Genomic DNA, 17,813 nt, shown 5'->3' on the forward strand with positions numbered 1-17,813 from the left:
AAACTAATAGGACATTTTTTTTCCATATTTTACTAGGATATTCGTCTCTGTCATTGTATGAACAGCTCTAATACTTTTTCATATTTTATTATTCTTATCAAGAGAAATTAACTTATGAATAAAATTACATTAATTCCTAAAATTCATCTATGGTAATTACTAATTACATATCTATTTAATTAATATTTAATACATATTTATATTTAATATTTCTTAAATAATAATAATTTTTTTAATTTATAATGTTTATTATTAGAAGGAAAATCCAGTTTTTTATTTCATTTTTTTAAATAACTTAAAATTTTATAGTAATTAATTTTTTTTTATATAAGTTAATAGTCTCCAACTAAACAACTACTAAAAACTTCAATTTTGAACAGTTTCCAAGCTAAAATGAACAAATGATATTTATTAGAATAAAAAGAGAAGAGGTCCAAGAGAAGAATGGCTTCCCAGCCTCTGCTCTTCTCTCGCTCCTTTCTCCTTCTTCCGCTTCGCTTTGCCCGGAGAACCACTCTCGCCAGGTTCCCAACCACTCCCACCGGCTTCCTTGCCCCCACCCGTGTTCTTTTGGGTGTTGGGGTTCGTCCTGTGAGGCGACTGCGAGCCGTGATGTTGTTTGCCGAGGACCCATTGGTGCATGATGTTTGCGCATCGGCGCTAACGGCGGGGGTCGCCCTGGCACTGCTCCGGTTCTGGGAGGAGATGGCCAAGCGCCAGGTTTTCGAGCAGGTCCTCTGTTTTCCTGATTTTCTTGTGTTTACTTTGTGGTAACTTTATTCTAGGGTTTTGCTGGCCCTTTGATGCTTGCGCTTTGTGGTTTCTATTTTTTGTGGTTGCGGAGTTCGTTTGTGAGTGCAAGTTGTGATTTTTTTTAGCTGATGGAGTGGTGGATGAATTCCTTTAGAGGGAATGCGGGAAAGAGGTTTTTGCTGGATTTGGAAGTCAAAGGATGAATCAGTGTAATTAGGAATGGAAAGAGAGTTACAAGGAGTTGATCTAGATGCATATTATACTTTTATTCAGAATGATGATAGAATAATTTTGCAAGGCAAATCAATTCGAAGAATTTATAGATGAGAATGGAGAACTAAACTCTCAGGTTTTGGTAAACTGAAATCATAGAGCCAATGCCTTAGTATTTTACAGAGCGTATACCAAATAAAAGTGAGCAATTGAATTTGAATTTTGGAGGTTTGGCAAAGTTGTTTACAGAACTTCAAGACCAACGCTTGAGCAAAATGATGGTTGTTTTTGGTGAACAAAACTGGCTTAAGGCGGTAAGTTTTATTTGTTAATCTGGGAATAGAACCTATTTTCTTTCTGTTTTGTTTGATTGGCTAAAGTTACTCTGAATGAGAAGGCTTAGTAAATTGCAGAAGGCTGTGTGGGCTTGCAGTTTACTTGTGCATTGAAATTGAAGGACTAGGAAATAATTAAGGGAAGTCTTGATATGTTCTTGCTTATTCTTTTGTACAATTCATTTCACCAATGCTTGTACAACTGAAGCATTTTCCTACCATTGCACTAATCTCTTCTTCCAACCATAAGACATCGGAAATTCCCCATTTAAGAATTATTTGTTCACATGCACTGGCCAAACAAAATTAATGTGTTTGCATTGTTTTTTTTTCCTTAATTTAGGTCCTGCTCATCTTCACAGCTGGCATGAACTTTTTTGCCTCTTATAATACCTATTCTAACCACAGTTCCATATATTATCTCAAATTTTAAATAAATTTAATTAATAGGGGGCATTCCACACATGACAACTTTTCATTTGACTATTGAAGTGCTAATTGGCTGATGTTGATCTCCATTTACAATTGCAACTATACTGTTTACCTTTGTTGCTCAAAGCCTTGACCTAAGTTTAATATGCTTGATTCTCCTGCCCCAATGTTGAGATGGGCCTCTTTCTTCTGGATAAGATCAAAGGTGCCAGTTTGCGAACTCGATGTATATTTCTCTTTCTATATGCATATAAAATAATTTTATTTTGAAGCAAAACAATTTTTCATCTCTGCTTAACATTTTGCCTTTTTTCTTTATTAATTCCTTAGAAACTGAACCGCAAGCTTGTGCATATCAGCATTGGGTTGGCTTTCATGCTTTTTTGGCCTTTGTTCAGGTAACTTGCATCATGAATAAACTTTCTTAGCATTATGTTATCTAAATCTCATTAATAAATAAATTGGTTTATTGATGGGGTAATGAGAGTCTAATTAATTATGGGCACTATCTGTATGTGGTGGTTGCAGTTCTGGAAGCCTGGCACCCTTTCTTGCTGCCCTCGCTCCTGGGATAAATATTTTCCGGATGCTGTTTTTGGGACTTGGAATATGGAAGAATGAAGCTATGGTCAAGTCAGTGAGCAGGCATGGCGATTACAGGTTATAAAGCTATCCATGCCACTGCTATCCAATTTAGTTTTTTATCTTAATTCCATCTTCAATCTATAGCTATTGTACCTGAATTTTACCGATCTGTTTCTTGATAACCCCTTAGGGAACTTCTAAAGGGTCCACTATATTATGCTTGCACCATTACCCTGGCGACTTCGATCTTCTGGCGAACATCACCAATTGCAATTGCTGCAATCTGTAACTTGTGCGCTGGTGATGGTGTGTATTGACTCTGAATTAAGATCAACTGCTAATTTTCAGTCCATTTAGCTGTGTACTGACTAATCCTTCATAAAAACCAAAAGGCAACATTCATGATTACTTATCTGCCATCAGGTATTGCAGACATAGTAGGAAGACGATTCGGTAGTCAAAAGCTTCCATATAACAAGAACAAGTCCTTTGCCGGGAGCATTGCGATGGTTGTTGCGGGTTTCATATCATCTGTTGCGTGCGTATCAGCTATTGCTCTGATTTTGTGTTTAGCTAATTGTCAAGGTTTTTGATGATTTTATATGTCAATCTCCTCCAGGTATATGCACTACTACTCCATGTTCGGATTTATGGATGTGAACTGGAGTTTGATTATCGGCTTTCTTGTTGTATCTTTGACTGCATCACTCATAGAGTCACTGCCGATCAGTTCGGAGCTGGATGATAATCTTACAGTACCCTTGACTTCATTATTAGTCGGCAGCCTTGTATTATGATGTTGTTGCATGTAGCATTGAACAAAAAACAAATGTCTTTGATGAAGAAATTACAATAAAGATCTACCGAAATTTTGGTTTTTTCAGTGTTTGTTCTTGAGTCTGCATACTCAGATGATGTGAGAACTAATAATTTTTTTTTTTTATATAGTCTATTTTAATTATCCAATGTATATAATATATATACAAAATAAACCAATTATACATGGGAGCTTTATCACAGTAACATGATGCTCAAAATATATATATATGCTAATTGGACAGCAACTACTGACTGATTCCGCACAACCTTCAGAGAACTTTCAATTAAAAATTAAAAAAAGAAAATCTTATTAAAAGCATTCAATGCCAATTCCCTCTACACCTCCTCCAAACAATCAAAACAAGGTCAAACGATGAAAAGCACCTAATAAGTGAAGTACAACAGAAGTTTGAAGAAACAAAGAGAATTTTCTAATCAATTAAACATCTCAATTCCCTCCATCATACATCACTGAGCCAACTCTACCAAAATTTCTCTTATCTCTTTCCTCATCCACATGCCCACTGTTCTCCGGTGACTCTTGAGCTCGCCGGAGACGGCGCAAGTATAAACAAAATATAATGCAGCAAAGAAATACAGCAAAAAGAAGCACAAGAACAAGCAGCATCACCTCTCCATGTAATGTATACCTTCTATCATTAGTCACCTCCATCTCCTCCGTTAATCTCCGGCCAGAGTTTTGTTTCTCCATAAAGCTCTTGTTCTTGGATAATAGTAAGTAAATAAAGGCAAAGGGATAACAAAACAAGGAACTCAACTGGATCTAGCTCCACCTAATTCTTCAGACATAGAAGTTCAATAATTCAGAAAAAGACATGCAACTTTCAGTTGTAGGGTCTGGATTGTCCTGAATTTGTTTGAGCATTGACAGCATTTTTCACAATATTATTGTACTCTTAGTACAGTCATTGCATGCCAGATAAAACTTTGGATTTTATCCCATAAATCAAACTCTAAACCCTAAACTTAGGGCTTCATATATGAAGTGCAGGTGCATGCATATGTAATTTAGAAGAGATATTTTGTAAAAACTTCGGATTCTATTCAAAATAAAAATACCTGAACCTGCTGTAACTTTATACGTACGTATCTAAATGCATGTGCATGAGATATTTATGTTTGGAAGGGCTTATAGTTATGGTCATTGTGGAGGTATATCACTGAAGAAAAGAAGGTATTTTGGAAGAAAACTGACAGTGAAAGTGAGTGACCAGTGATAGTACAGTACAAACAAACAAGTGCGTACTCAGACACAGAGAGAGAGAGCTTGAAACTTAATTAGGATTAGCGTAACGTTGTAGTGCAATCAGAGATTTATATTTTGATAAATCCATGAGAAACGAGATTATTATTAAATTAAGAAAATGCAAAGTACTATATATATATATGGGTAGTTTGAGCATATATGTGGTTAGCTTTCTTAATATACTATTACACATATAAAGCTTGTCTTATTATATTCTATTTATCAATGTTTGTTTGTTTGGAAATATGACTCTTAAACAATGTTCCACATTGATGTACTATTGGTGATATGACCCTGAAATTTATGCACACGAACTCCTGGGACTTTCCGCATTGAGATAATTAAACAATGGAAGAACTTGATTGATAAGCCTAAATCTTACAATCATCATCGTATGTATCGTATGTATAGCCTAATGATATGATATAAAAAAGACTAAAAATAATAATTTTTTTTTCTTCAACAGTATTGTTTTATGATTGTTTATATATTATACACTCTGATTAATAGTATTCACGGTTCAGATATAGATTTTCTGTAAAAGAACAATAGTTATACCCCTCCATGATTACAAGGTAGGGGTTTTTTTAGAAAATCTGTAAATTACTATAACTAATGTACCTCTATACATATTAATTTTTTTAATAATTTTTTAAATAGTGAGTGTTTGTGGCTTATTCATAAATAATAATAATAATAATAATAATAATAATAACAACAACTTAAGTCTACGAGGTCAATGGAAAATAAGTTAAATAACAAGATAAGAATAGAGGAAAGCTCAAATGGTTTTATTGGGAGCCATCTATTGCACTTGGTCAATCAATATAAGTTCTATTAATTAGATACAAAGATCAAATCAAAGTAGTTGTGCACATTGAAGAGATATATATATATATATATATATATATATATATATATCGGAAGTCTCCCTTTGGTCTACCCTCATGAGGTCAATGGAAAATAAGATAAATAACAAGATGAGAGTAGATGAAAGTTCAAATGGTTTTATTGGGTGCTATCGATTGCGCTTAGTCAATCAATACATGTTCTATTAATTAGACACAAAGATCAAATCAAAGTAGTTGTGTCCATTGAAGATACATATATGCATAGGAAGTCACCCTTTGGCATGGCCTACCCTCAAAGATGGAATGCACCAACTCTAAAAATTCCTCTCATTTCAAGCTTTGAAAAGCATCAAAAGGCAAAAGAAAAGTTAAGGCTGTTTCATTTCAATTGACTAAAGAAAAGGACCTGTCAAAACAAGTGGGAAGCACTGATACATATCATTTATAGTTTTTATACAGAGTGGGTTATTAATTATATGGTTGTAAATATCATACTAGTCTTCATAATTTTATGTGTCAATTAAGTCCTCTTGCGCAAGTGGACAACTAATATTTGATGGAAAGTTATTTCCTGTTTTTGAACATTCAACCACTTTTTTAAAAAAAATAAAATGAAATATATTTTAAAAAAAACACGGTTTCATCATTGAAGATGATTAGGTGACTGAACAATAAAAGAAGGAATAGGCACTTAACCTAGTAAAGTATGTCTCACAATGTGATGTTCGGAAGAAATGAGACCTATATTCCCCTTTCATAATTTTTGTATTAAGGGATAATTTGATTTAATGTAAAGCCTCATTTTATTTTTTTTTTAAAAAAAACAAACAATAACAGGAGGCAGAGAGAAACAATGCTCCTAAAAAAATAATCATTTAATGAAATCATTCATTCAAAACAACTCTAAGTGGAACAAATATCCAGGATCTTCTGTCTTGTTCATAGTTGTAATTGAATTTTCACGTATATGAAAGAAGCACAACAAATCTAGCTCATGCTTCATAGTAGACATGGAATCATTTTATTTATGTTCTTATAAGCTCGGAGTAATAAATAACTAAAAAAAATAAAATATGATTATTTCTAATAAAAATTGAGATGGACGGGAAGAAACCTTTGAGTGAAAATATGGTTAATTCGCCCGCTTTTTCCCTCAAATATGATAAATTATCCATCATTCTTATTTTTATTTTTCAATTACTGTTATTCCGTATTGAATTCCTATTTTCTAAATAGCATGTGATTCATTCATTTTTACACAAGGTCAAAAATAATCCCCCATCAAACCATCAAATTTCTTTTTCAAGTTAAATAGATGCCTCACAGTAAAATTACAAAGAACAATAGTCTTTTCATATGTAGTGTTCTTCATGTACAAATTCAAAGAATATTAATTAGATTTTTTTTTAAAAAATGAAATCTTGGTTGATTTAATTTCTTCATTCTAATCAATTTATCATAATTAAAGAAAGTCATAGGTTGGTTATACCCCACGCCTTTTTCCAATTCCTCATGCTTGTTGTTAAAAAATAATCATAATATAATGCTTAAAAAATAAAAAATTTATCTCTAAAAGATACATTGACAAATATGAAATATCCTTGGTTTGAGAATTTCATTTATTTTCTTTGACTTTAATGCTTGTTGACTTAGCCCAAATTCATATAAAATTTTCTTAAGTTATAAAGATATATATATATATATATATATAAACAATTACATAGTTTTAAAAAATAACAAACCATTAAATACTTCTATTACTTTTCCAAAATACATATTCACCAAAAAAAAAAACACAAAAAAGAGCTTTTTTATTTTCAAAATGGATACTTTCTATAATAAAAATCAAACATTTGTTTTATTTATTCAAGAGAAACACACCCAACATGTAATATTTGCATGCATGAAAAGAAAGACTACTCTCTTAACCACTTAAACTCATCAAAACACAAAGTACAAAAATTAACAAACAATAATAATAAACAATAACAATGCAATCTATTCCTTCACCAATTTAACCTTTAAATAATAATAATAAAAAAAGAAAGATTGACCAAACATTCTCACCATGTCAATGAATTCCATTAATACACCAACCTAACTCTTTGAGTCTCTTTCTAAGTTTCCACCCACTATCCTCCTCTCCAATCAACCCCACCGAACTCCAACCAAAAGCTTTGCAACATCTCCAATTATCCCAGCCATGGCTACACCCTCATCATCCTCCCCAGACTGGCTCAACAAAGGTGACAACGCATGGCAGCTCATAGCCGCCACCCTCGTCGGAGTTCAAAGCATGCCCGGCCTGGTCATCCTCTACGGCAGCATCGTCAAAAAGAAGTGGGCCATTAACTCAGCCTTCATGGCCATCTACGCCTTTGCAGCTTCCCTCATCGTCTGGGTTCTCGTCGCTTATCGCATGGCTTTCGGCGACAAGCTCTTGCCTTTTTGGGGCAAGGCCGCTCCGGCGCTCGGCCAGAAGTATCTCCTTGCCCATGCTGCAGTCCCTGAGACAGATCATTACTACAAAAATGGAACCTTAGAGACTCCAATGGACATGCCTTCTTATCCAATGGCCACGCTTGTTGGCTTTCAGTTCATGTTCGCCGCCATCACTCTCCTTCTTCTCGCTGGCTCTGTGCTCGCCCGGATCAGTATCAAGGCCTGGATGGCGTTTGTTCCACTCTGGCTCATCTTCTCCTACACCGTCGGAGCATTCAGTCTTTGGGGTGGTGGTTTCCTTTATCACTGGGGTGTTATCGATTACTCCGGCGGTTATGTTATCCACCTCTCCTCCGGCGTCGCCGGTTTTACAGCTGCTTACTGGGTATACTTCTACAAATTAAACTCCTATATATAGACTTCTAATATACATATATATATATATAATGGTTTTTTTCAGCAGGTTGGACCGAGATTGAAAAGTGATAGAGAACGATTCCTGCCAAATAACATCTTGTTGATGATCGCCGGAGCTGGTCTTCTATGGATGGGATGGTCCGGGTTCAACGGCGGAGCACCATACTCGGCCAATGTCATTTCCTCAGTTGCCATCCTTAATACCAACATCTCTGCAGCGGCGAGCCTTTTAGTATGGACGTGTTTGGATGTTGTTTACTTTGGAAAACCATCGGTGATCGGAGCTATTCAGGGAATGATTACTGGCTTAGTTTGCATCACTCCTGGTGCAGGTCAGTATGAATATGTTAAGTTTAATTAAGGTCTTATATATATATATATATATATATATATATATATATATATATATATTCAGATTTTTAAGTTGTTGATTTGCAGGATTGGTGCAGGGTTGGGCAGCGATGGTAATGGGAGTGCTTGCCGGAAGTGTGCCATGGTTTCGATGATGGTGCTTCATAAGAAGTGGGTTTTGTTGCAAAAAGTGGATGACACGCTCGCTGTGTTCCACACACATGCAGTTGCAGGGTTGCTGGGTGGATTGCTGACTGGATTGTTAGCAGAGCCGGCTTTATGCCGACGGTTCTTGCCGGTGACTAACACCAAAGGTACGGTGTACGGCGGTGGAGCTGTGCAGCTGATGAAGCAGCTGGTGGGTGCATTGTTTGTGGCTGCATGGAATGTGGTTGTGACAAGTATAATATTAATGGTGATCGGATGGTTTACTCCTTTGAGGATGTCGGAGGAGGAGCTGGCCATTGGAGATGATGCTGCTCATGGAGAAGAAGCTTATGCGTTGTGGGGTGATGGTGAGAGGTATGATACAACTAGACATGGATCAGTGTATGGAGGTCATGAAGGATTGATGTTGAACTCTGGGGTTGTTAATGGTGCAAGAGGAGTTACCATTCAGTTGTAGGTTTGTATTTTAGTGTATGAAGTCACGCATGCATGGTTTGAACCACTATTTTTCTAGACGCCTATTTTGACTGTTTTTAGGAAAAAAAAAAAAAGAGTGTACTTTTTGTGTATACTTAGTAGTTTGTGAAAGAATAGATGTGAAGAAAAAGGTAAGAAGATGAAGACAGGAAGAAGAGAATTAATTAATTAAGTGAATGAGGACATGGGCTTTTCGGAGAGTAGTGTGGTTTTGTGGCTTGTAATACATGGATTTTTCTCATCCTCTCACTGTCCAATATATGCCATCTTTGAATGCAAAGTATGATAATAATTATGAGCATTTAGGTGTACACTATAGGGCCACAGTGCAAGAAGAACAAAGATGGCTAACAGCAACTTATCAGAGTTCATGGCTTACAACTCCATGAATAAGATGAGATGAGATGCTCCTCTCTGAGAAGTAGCCAGAACTTCTTTGCTTTAATCAGCAGGTAGGACATGTTGCAGTATGTCAAAGGCCCTACATGTTTGTAACCCATTCCTGATGGATGTCTATTGGTTCTCATGATCATCCAATGAACACAAGAACAAACCCAAGTGCAGTTCTTTAATATAAATATATGTAAACATCTGATCTAAATATTCATTACTTAAAAAACTTTTTCATTGCTTAACAATGTCTTCCAAGCTGTTGACGATAAGAAGTTATGATAAAGAGCGAGATCGATCGAGAGTCGAAGAGCTTGAGAGGAACTGCGAAGTAGGATCAAGAAAAAAGAGCTCTGTGCTCTTAACTGATACATTAGGTGATCCTCTCTGTAGGATAGTTAACAGCCCTATGTATGAAATGCTGGTGATTCTCCAACACATTTAATCTTGTTCTATTGTATTTCCATAATGATATATACTATTTCTCAGAATCAATAGTGCATGCAGGTTGCTGAACATGGAGATGAATTAGTTGGCATCATCCGTGGTTCCATAAAGTTTGTATCCATAGGGAACCCTACTAAAGATCAAGCTAGAGTAGGCTACATCCTAGGCCTCCGAGTTTCACCACTGCACAGGAGAAGAGGAATAGGTTCACTCCTTGTGTGCAAAATAGAAGAATGGTTCATGGCCAACCATGTGGAATATGCCTACATGGCTACTGACATGAAGAATGAAGCCTCCATCAAACTCTTCATTGGCAAGCTTGGCTACTCCAAGTTCAGATCACCAACCATTCTAGTGAATCCAGTAGGCCAACATGCTGTTCATATAAGTCCAAGCACAAAGATTACCAAGCTGAACATTGCACAAGCTGAGCATCTCTTAAGAAAGTTCATGAGCTCAATTGAGTTCTTCCCAAAAGACATAGACCAGCTGTTAGCAAACAGGCTGAGTTTAGGTACATGGATTGCAGTACATGCAAGAGATGATCAATCAAATCCAAAAAGTTGGGCAATGGTGAGTGTGTGGAACTGTGGAGATATTTTCAAGTTAAGGGTTGAAGGTGCTCCTCGTGCTTGTGTTCTCTTGGCAAGAACTTCAAGGTTGATAAGTAAACTACTAAGTTGCATTAACATCAGAGCAATGCCTGATATTTTCAATCTATTTGGTTTCTACTTCATGTATGGAATTCACGGAGAAGGGCCAGAAGCATTGTCATTAGTGAGATCATTGTGTCACTATGTACATAACTTGGCAATCAGGTGCCAAGACTGTAAGTTGGTTGTGACTGAGATTGGAGGCTGTGATACACTTAAGCATGCTATACCACACTGGAACCTGCTTTCATGTTCAGAGGATTTATGGTGCATCAAGGCTATGACGAGCAAGAAGGCAGACAACTCCTCAAGCTTTGATTGGATCATGGCTCAACCTCCACCTAATATTTTTGTTGATCCAAGAGATGTCTGAAGTTGTATGAACTTGTATGAAGTTGCATGATGGTAATTAAATAATTGATCAGATGAATGGTTCCTTATATATATATATATATATATATATATATAACTATATATGGAATTGTTCATCTGATCGACCTTTGTGTGCAACTCCTATATATTTTTTTAAGTTCTATTCCAATGTTACTAGCTAGAAGCCTGTCTACTAGGTCTAGCTAGAAACCACTTCAACTACCATATCTTTGTGATTAGATGTTTTATCTCTGAAGTTCCACAAAGTGTGGTTTAGTGCTTTCTCAATGGAAATCATCAAATCATGGACATGAATTACTATTTAAAATATAACACAAAGTCGATCTGATCATTAATAGTTCAGTAATAGTTCAGGAAAGTGTACGAGTTGGTACAAAATCTAATTAAACCAGACTTTTGTCTCCCGGTAATAGAAAATTCCCATTTTGATGGGAAGAAAAGTAGTGTCGGCAACGAAGCTCTGCAAAACATATCTGTAAATTAATAAAGCGTCACAATTTGAGAAAAAATAAAGAAAACAGATAATCTACAGACTGTAGGAGTAGTGAAGGAGCATGGATGAAGATTTAGAACAAGAAATAGAATTTAAGATTAAATAGCATTTTTAAAAGAACAGGATGAATGTTGTCCAATTGTTTATGGTCTTTTGGAAGAACGCAAAGAGGGCCATAGATTCACCAGCTTGATGATCATGGTGTCGTCCTTTTCCCACGAAACACGCATTCACATGGCTTTCCAAACAATGAAATGCATCAATGTAGAAAACAAAGCATTGATTCCCACTGCTGGGTGACTACATGACATCTCTTTACTTCATTATTCCACCTCACTGATTACAACAACAACAACAACATATCTTCTCAGAAGATCACTACCAACTCAGCTTCTCCCAAAACATGCCCTTGGACAGCTTCCTCAACCTTATCCTTTGTCACCTGAACACATAACCATTCATCATTTACTTTTCTTCAAAAGTATATATATATATATATATATATATATGAATGATGATCACCTTGTTTCCAAGATGAAGCATGTCATCAAGAGCATAGAGCTTGAACTCAATCCTATGGCCGGAAGTAGGTGGCATAGGACCACGCCAGCCAGGGACCTTGTAATCATTGTGACCTTCTTTAATGCCTGAGAACTCGCCACCCATGTCCTCCTCCTTGCCGGAGAACCCTTCAGGGAGGCCTTTGAGAGAAGGAGGGATGTTAACAATGACCCAATGAGTCCATGGGACAATAGGCCCTGATGGGTCCTCTGGAGCATCAAGGTCTTGAACTATGAGTGCCAATGACTTCGTTCCATCTGGGACATTATACCATTCTAATGGCGGTGAGATGTCCTTCTTGGCCCCTTGTCCGTCGCCGGTGTACTTCCTCGGCATGCGTCCTTCATGGTCCATTGCAGGAGAGGCAAACTTGAACTTTTCTTGAGCCATGATGATGATTAGTTTGGGCTGTGGAAATTTGTTTCAAGTTTGGTTCTTTTTTAGGGTTTAATAAGATGAGCAGGAGATGTACGTGGCGGTTCATTTGGAGGGTTTGCATGCACGTGGAGGTTTCTCTTGTTGGTGCAGTTCATGTCTTGTGCGTTTGTTGACACGTGTAGTGAATTAGGGTTTTGAGTGAGTCATGGAGAAAAATTCAATCTCCTAAAAAAAATTTCTTTAATTTATTTAAATATAAATATAAATATAAATATAAATGTAAATGAGAAATCCAATTTTCAATGCACGTGTGGCTTCAAGTATAAACCCTCTTCTCTTATATCATATCAAGGTGGGAGTAGTCCAACCACTGCATCAAAAACTCTATTAAAAGCTATGTAATGTCTCTGGGTGACAGGTATTTCAGTTAGGACAATGAGAGCATACTTTAGGGTTTCGTACATACTCAATTAGACCCTAACGTCAGCTACAGGGAAGAGACTAGAGAGATGTCCTACCTATAAAGATTAAAGACCATTGATTTGATGCATATATGAGTCTGATGGCTTGATAAAGTAGACAAGTTGGGAGGACCTGGGAGAACTTTTCTTCCTTGTCTAACATTCTTTTGCTGGCAAGGACAAAGATCAAGTGACCACTCACTCTTGAGCTCCATCTGTTCCCTGTGAAACTTCACTTGTCTAGGACCAGCAAACAGACACCATGACTGCACTTCAAATGTCCCAAAAGTACTCTAGCTAAGTACAACCTACTTGAGTGCTTGACAGTACTTCACATTGCTTGTTTTCTTGTAGATTAATACTAAATACAGAACCACATCTCATCTATATATACTTGTTATTTGAAAGCCCACATGTATACCTCTAAGATACAATTAAACAATGTCACCAAGAAAGGGAGTTGGAAAGAGATCAGGTGGAGGAAGAACCATCAAGCTCTCAACTGAACCTCAAAGCATTGCAGCTAGGCAAAGAAGACACAGGATAAGTGATAGATTCAAGGTCCTCAAGAGCCTTGTGCCAGGTGGAAACAAGATGGACACTGTCTCCATGCTTGAAGAAGCCATTCATTATGTTAAGTTCCTCAAAACCCAGATCTCTCTTCATCAAGCAGCTCTCATGCCTCCTCCTCCTCCTTTTCCCTTCTCTTCCAGTGATATTACTATGAATGCTAGCCATCTCTCCACTACCATTGATGCATCACCATTACCACCATCTTCTTCTTCATCATCATCATCATCTTCTTCACTTCTCCCCTATCCTCCATTCATCTCATTCAAAGGAGAAGCAGAGATGCTGTCTTATGTTGGTCTCAACTACTAAATTATATATATATATATATATCTACTTGTTTGGTCTAATTAACCCCTTTTAATGTTGTACATGATTCTTCTATCAAGCAATGTCAACAGATGGCCCACTTTTAGTCAACAAAAGAACGGTTTCTTCTCTCTTAGTCTAGAATGAAGAAACAATTGGCGCCATGCATGGTTTTGCCGCCAGCGAGCCTAACTACCACTTAATTATTCTATCAGCAACATGTTAAAATTAAGAGCAGTACTAAGTTGAACCACTTGTATTTATAAATAGTCAAAAACGACATAATTAATTACTAATTAATCAGTATAACCAAGCTTAAGTAATTAGTGTAACAACATCATGCATGGTTCTTTGTGTGGTAATTAGCCGCACAGCTAAACCCACTGCACGCCCTTGTTTCTCGCTCGTGATCGCGCCAGGAATCCACAAAACCGAAACTGCCCCTGTTTTCCCAAAACCACGGGACTACAATGACCAAGCCAAATTGTCTACTTTTGGCTTTTCGGGTTTCCCACTTATTTATTTATAGAATAATATTCATAAAATTCTAATTCCACACAATTCTTGATTAATAAAATTTCTTAATTTGTCTCGATTTTATCAAATATTCATTTCATGTTTGAATTTAAAATAATAATAAAATGCATGTATTTATGTATTTTTAAAAAAAATTAAAATTAAAATTAATGAACCGAACCACGTGAACCAGTGAACCAGTGAACCGAACCGAACCAACATTCTCCTATAAATAAAACCCTTTCGATTGCACCAAGGTTCCACGAAACCACTAAGAATTACGTCAGCGAAATGGATTCCCCAATGGTCCCCAATAATGGCGCGGCGGCGAGCCTCACCGGAGAGCACGTCGGCGCACTCCCCCGTCCCCCCGTTGCACCCACACCGATATGCTCCACCGAAGCAACCCTCGGCCGTCACCTCGCCCGCCGCCTCGTCCAGGTCGGCGTCTCCGACGTCTTCGCTGTCCCCGGTGACTTCAACCTCACCCTCCTCGACCATCTCATCGCCGAACCTGGCCTCCGCCTTGTCGGATGCTGTAACGAGCTCAACGCCGGCTATGCCGCGGACGGCTACGCCCGATCGCGTGGCGTCGGCGCCTGCGCTGTCACCTTCACCGTCGGCGGGCTGAGCGTTCTCAACGCCATTGCCGGCGCTTACTCCGAGAACCTCCCCGTCATCTGCATCGTTGGTGGTCCAAACTCCAACGACTACGGCACCAACCGGATCCTCCACCACACCATCGGCCTTCCCGATTTCTCCCAGGAGCTCCGCTGCTTCCAGACCATCACCTGCTTTCAGGTATTCATCCAATCTTATACCCTGACCTTCATATGTTCCCGTTCTTGATCTCTGATCTGCTCACCGGCGATGTGTTCTGTGTCTCAGGCGGTGGTGAATAACTTGGATGATGCTCACGAGCTGATCGACACTGCGGTCTCAACTGCGCTGAAGGAGAGCAAGCCGGTGTACATCAGCATCGGTTGCAATTTGCCGGCGATTCCTCACCCTACCTTCAGCCGCGAGCCTGTGCCCTTCTTTCTCGCTCCCAGGTAATCATCTCCTTTGTGCCCTAGTTTTGCTAGTTAGATTCTTCAATTGTTTTCTATTTTAAAGATTTCAATTTGTCTCTGATGACTTCTTCTGTCCTAGGTTTTCGTTGACCCTGAAAATTATGTTTCAATTCTCATAAATCTTTTACTGTTGAATTAATTCCATTTAGTACATTGATCCCCAAGCTTAGATTGTTGGAATGTTTTTGGTATTCAATGTTGATCTACAGAGTGAGCAACCAGATGGGATTAGAGGCAGCAGTGGAGGCGACCGCTGATTTCTTGAACAAAGCCGTGAAGCCAGTCATGATTGGTGGCCCCAAACTCCGAGTGGCCAAAGCCTGTGATGCCTTTGTTGAGCTTGCCGATGTCTGTGGCTATGCAATGGCCGTGATGCCATCGGCCAAAGGGCTTGTACCGGAGCATCACCCAAGGTTCATTGGCACTTACTGGGGTGCCATCAGCACTGCCTTTTGTGCTGAGATTGTTGAGTCAGCTGATGCTTATATCTTTGCTGGTCCTATCTTCAATGACTATAGCTCTGTTGGATACTCTCTGCTTCTCAAGAAGGAGAAGGCTATTATTGTTCAGCCTGAACGTGTTGTTGTCGCTAATGGCCCTGCATTTGGATGTGTTTTGATGAAGGATTTCCTCCGAGCTCTTGGCAAGAGAATCAAGAGGAATACCACTGCATTTGAGAATTACAAGAGAATCTTTGTCCCTGAAGGTATTCCTCTTGAATGCAAACCCAAGGAGGCATTGAGGGTCAATGTTCTCTTCAAGCACATTCAAAACATGCTGTCTGGAGATACCGCTGTCATTGCCGAGACTGGTGATTCTTGGTTCAATTGCCAGAAGTTGAAGCTACCTGAGGGTTGTGGGTGAGAGAGCTTTGTCTTTCACACTGACTTAATCCAATGTTTTCTTCAAATTGTTGACTAACAATAAATATTATATGAATGGTGTGTTTTGCAGCTATGAGTTCCAAATGCAGTATGGATCCATTGGATGGTCTGTTGGAGCTACTCTTGGATATGCCCAAGCTGCAAAGAATAAGCGTGTTATTGCCTGCATTGGTGATGGAAGCTTTCAGGTGATTTGGGATAGAAAAAATTATCACTTTGTAAAGTTTGATCAACCCTGCATTCTAATCTCATTATGGAATTCACAGGTAACAGCGCAGGATGTGTCAACAATGTTGAGGTGCGAACAGAACACAATAATCTTTCTCATAAACAACGGTGGTTACACAATTGAGGTGGAGATCCATGATGGACCTTACAATGTTATCAAGAACTGGAATTACACAGGTCTGATGAATGCCATCCACAACGGAGAGGGCAAATGCTGGACAGCCAAGGTTTGTTTCTTCACAAATTGTTGGTTATCCATGATGAACAACTAAATGCATATTTTTAAAAAAGCCAAACATGTTACAATACTACAGGTCACATGTGAGGAGGAGCTGAAGGAGGCAATTGGGATGGCAACTGGGGAAAAGAAAGATTGTCTATGTTTCATTGAAGTTATAGTGCACAAAGATGATACAAGCAAAGAGTTACTAGAATGGGGCTCCAGGGTTTCTGCTGCTAATAGCAGGCCACCTAATCCTCAGTAAAATGTTTTACTTGGAAGTCTTGTGTATTGATTTCAAAGCCTGGTTTATATGAGTTTGTTTTGGTATTATTATCCCTTGTAATCACCTTTATGATTTTCATGTCTCTAAAACTAGTTAGAGAACTTCTTTAAGTAAATGAACATGTAGTTCATACATTGAATAAAGACTAGTCAACTTTATATGTTAAACATCAAATTCATGTGCAATTGGGCGTTTCTGGTGTTCATGAATACATACAAAAGGTTTTACGTGGTGGAGTTGTTTACCGGATACCACGTGTCGAGATGGGAACCAAAGATGGTCACATGAGCTCCTCCTTTTGCTGACTTTGGTCTCTGCTCACAGCTTCTGGGTTCTGGGTTCTAATGATAATGCACACAAGTTGTGGACTAAACGGTTCACAGTTTTCAATAAATTAGTGATTTATTTATTTTTTTTTAAAATTATAAATTAATTCTACCAAAATATCCCCTGATCCATTCTATGTAGTGTAAATATATGTATTTTGTTAGGCGGCAATTATTTGATATAAACTCAAGGTTTGCATGTAAGTTTTATTTATGTGTGCGAGTTACTTGTTATTAATATATCATGTTAAACTTTTTCACTAATATATTGTTGGAGGAGGTTTTTGTTTCTTCGATTCTTCATCATGCTAAGATATTAGCAAAAAGTTTAAAATATGTTCCCATATATTTGTGAAGATATATGTGAGAATATCAATTTTATATGGTTTATTAGCAAATATCTACTTCTCACAAGTGTATACAAAAATATTTTGAATAAACATGTGTCTATTTAAATTATGATCATTACTTTGTCCAGTCATACAAAATAAAGTTTGTACTTTAAAAAAAAATTG

At 37.7% G+C, this 17,813-nt stretch overlaps 6 protein-coding genes across 6 annotated transcripts; 5 read left to right on the plus strand and 1 right to left on the minus strand.

Annotated features, from left to right (window-relative positions):
* Positions 1–390: 390 nt before the first annotated feature.
* On the plus strand, positions 391–3,201 carry LOC120281596 (probable phytol kinase 2, chloroplastic). Its single transcript, XM_039288276.1, has 6 exons — positions 391–732; positions 2,064–2,131; positions 2,262–2,393; positions 2,509–2,624; positions 2,742–2,856; positions 2,938–3,201. The coding sequence occupies exons 1-6, from the start codon at positions 445–447 to the stop codon at positions 3,113–3,115; spliced, it is 897 nt and encodes a 298-aa protein (XP_039144210.1). The 5' UTR covers positions 391–444; the 3' UTR covers positions 3,116–3,201.
* Positions 3,202–7,390: 4,189 nt separating this feature from the next.
* On the plus strand, positions 7,391–9,330 carry LOC120281792 (ammonium transporter 2 member 2-like). The gene is given in 4 exon segments (XM_039288483.1): positions 7,391–8,082; positions 8,161–8,446; positions 8,553–8,609; positions 8,612–9,330. Coding segments are annotated over 4 exon segments (1,446 nt in total). The 5' UTR covers positions 7,391–7,458; the 3' UTR covers positions 9,091–9,330.
* Positions 9,331–9,426: 96 nt separating this feature from the next.
* LOC120281793 (probable N-acetyltransferase HLS1) lies at positions 9,427–11,020 on the plus strand. The gene is made up of 2 exons (XM_039288484.1): positions 9,427–9,924; positions 10,008–11,020. Exons 1-2 carry the CDS (start codon positions 9,748–9,750, stop codon positions 10,971–10,973), a joined length of 1,143 nt encoding a protein of 380 aa, XP_039144418.1. The 5' UTR covers positions 9,427–9,747; the 3' UTR covers positions 10,974–11,020.
* Positions 11,021–11,778: 758 nt separating this feature from the next.
* LOC120282702 (UPF0098 protein CPn_0877/CP_0992/CPj0877/CpB0906) lies at positions 11,779–12,539 on the minus strand. Its single transcript, XM_039289554.1, has 2 exons — positions 12,009–12,539; positions 11,779–11,928 (listed from the first exon to the last, which is right to left on the minus strand). The coding sequence occupies exons 1-2, from the start codon at positions 12,435–12,437 to the stop codon at positions 11,854–11,856; spliced, it is 504 nt and encodes a 167-aa protein (XP_039145488.1). The 5' UTR covers positions 12,438–12,539; the 3' UTR covers positions 11,779–11,853.
* Positions 12,540–13,327: 788 nt separating this feature from the next.
* On the plus strand, positions 13,328–13,768 carry LOC120282931 (transcription factor LAX PANICLE 1-like). The gene has a single exon (XM_039289763.1). It carries the CDS (start codon positions 13,328–13,330, stop codon positions 13,766–13,768), a length of 441 nt encoding a protein of 146 aa, XP_039145697.1.
* A 781-nt stretch (positions 13,769–14,549) lies between these two features.
* LOC120282330 (pyruvate decarboxylase 1) lies at positions 14,550–17,157 on the plus strand. Its single transcript, XM_039289125.1, has 6 exons — positions 14,550–15,082; positions 15,170–15,333; positions 15,564–16,214; positions 16,309–16,426; positions 16,505–16,693; positions 16,781–17,157. The coding sequence occupies exons 1-6, from the start codon at positions 14,573–14,575 to the stop codon at positions 16,949–16,951; spliced, it is 1,803 nt and encodes a 600-aa protein (XP_039145059.1). The 5' UTR covers positions 14,550–14,572; the 3' UTR covers positions 16,952–17,157.
* The last annotated feature ends 656 nt before the right edge of the window (positions 17,158–17,813 follow it).

Source organism: Dioscorea cayenensis, chromosome 18 (genome assembly GCF_009730915.1).
Source record: "Dioscorea cayenensis subsp. rotundata cultivar TDr96_F1 chromosome 18, TDr96_F1_v2_PseudoChromosome.rev07_lg8_w22 25.fasta, whole genome shotgun sequence".
Lineage (NCBI taxonomy): Eukaryota > Viridiplantae > Streptophyta > Magnoliopsida > Dioscoreales > Dioscoreaceae > Dioscorea > Dioscorea cayenensis.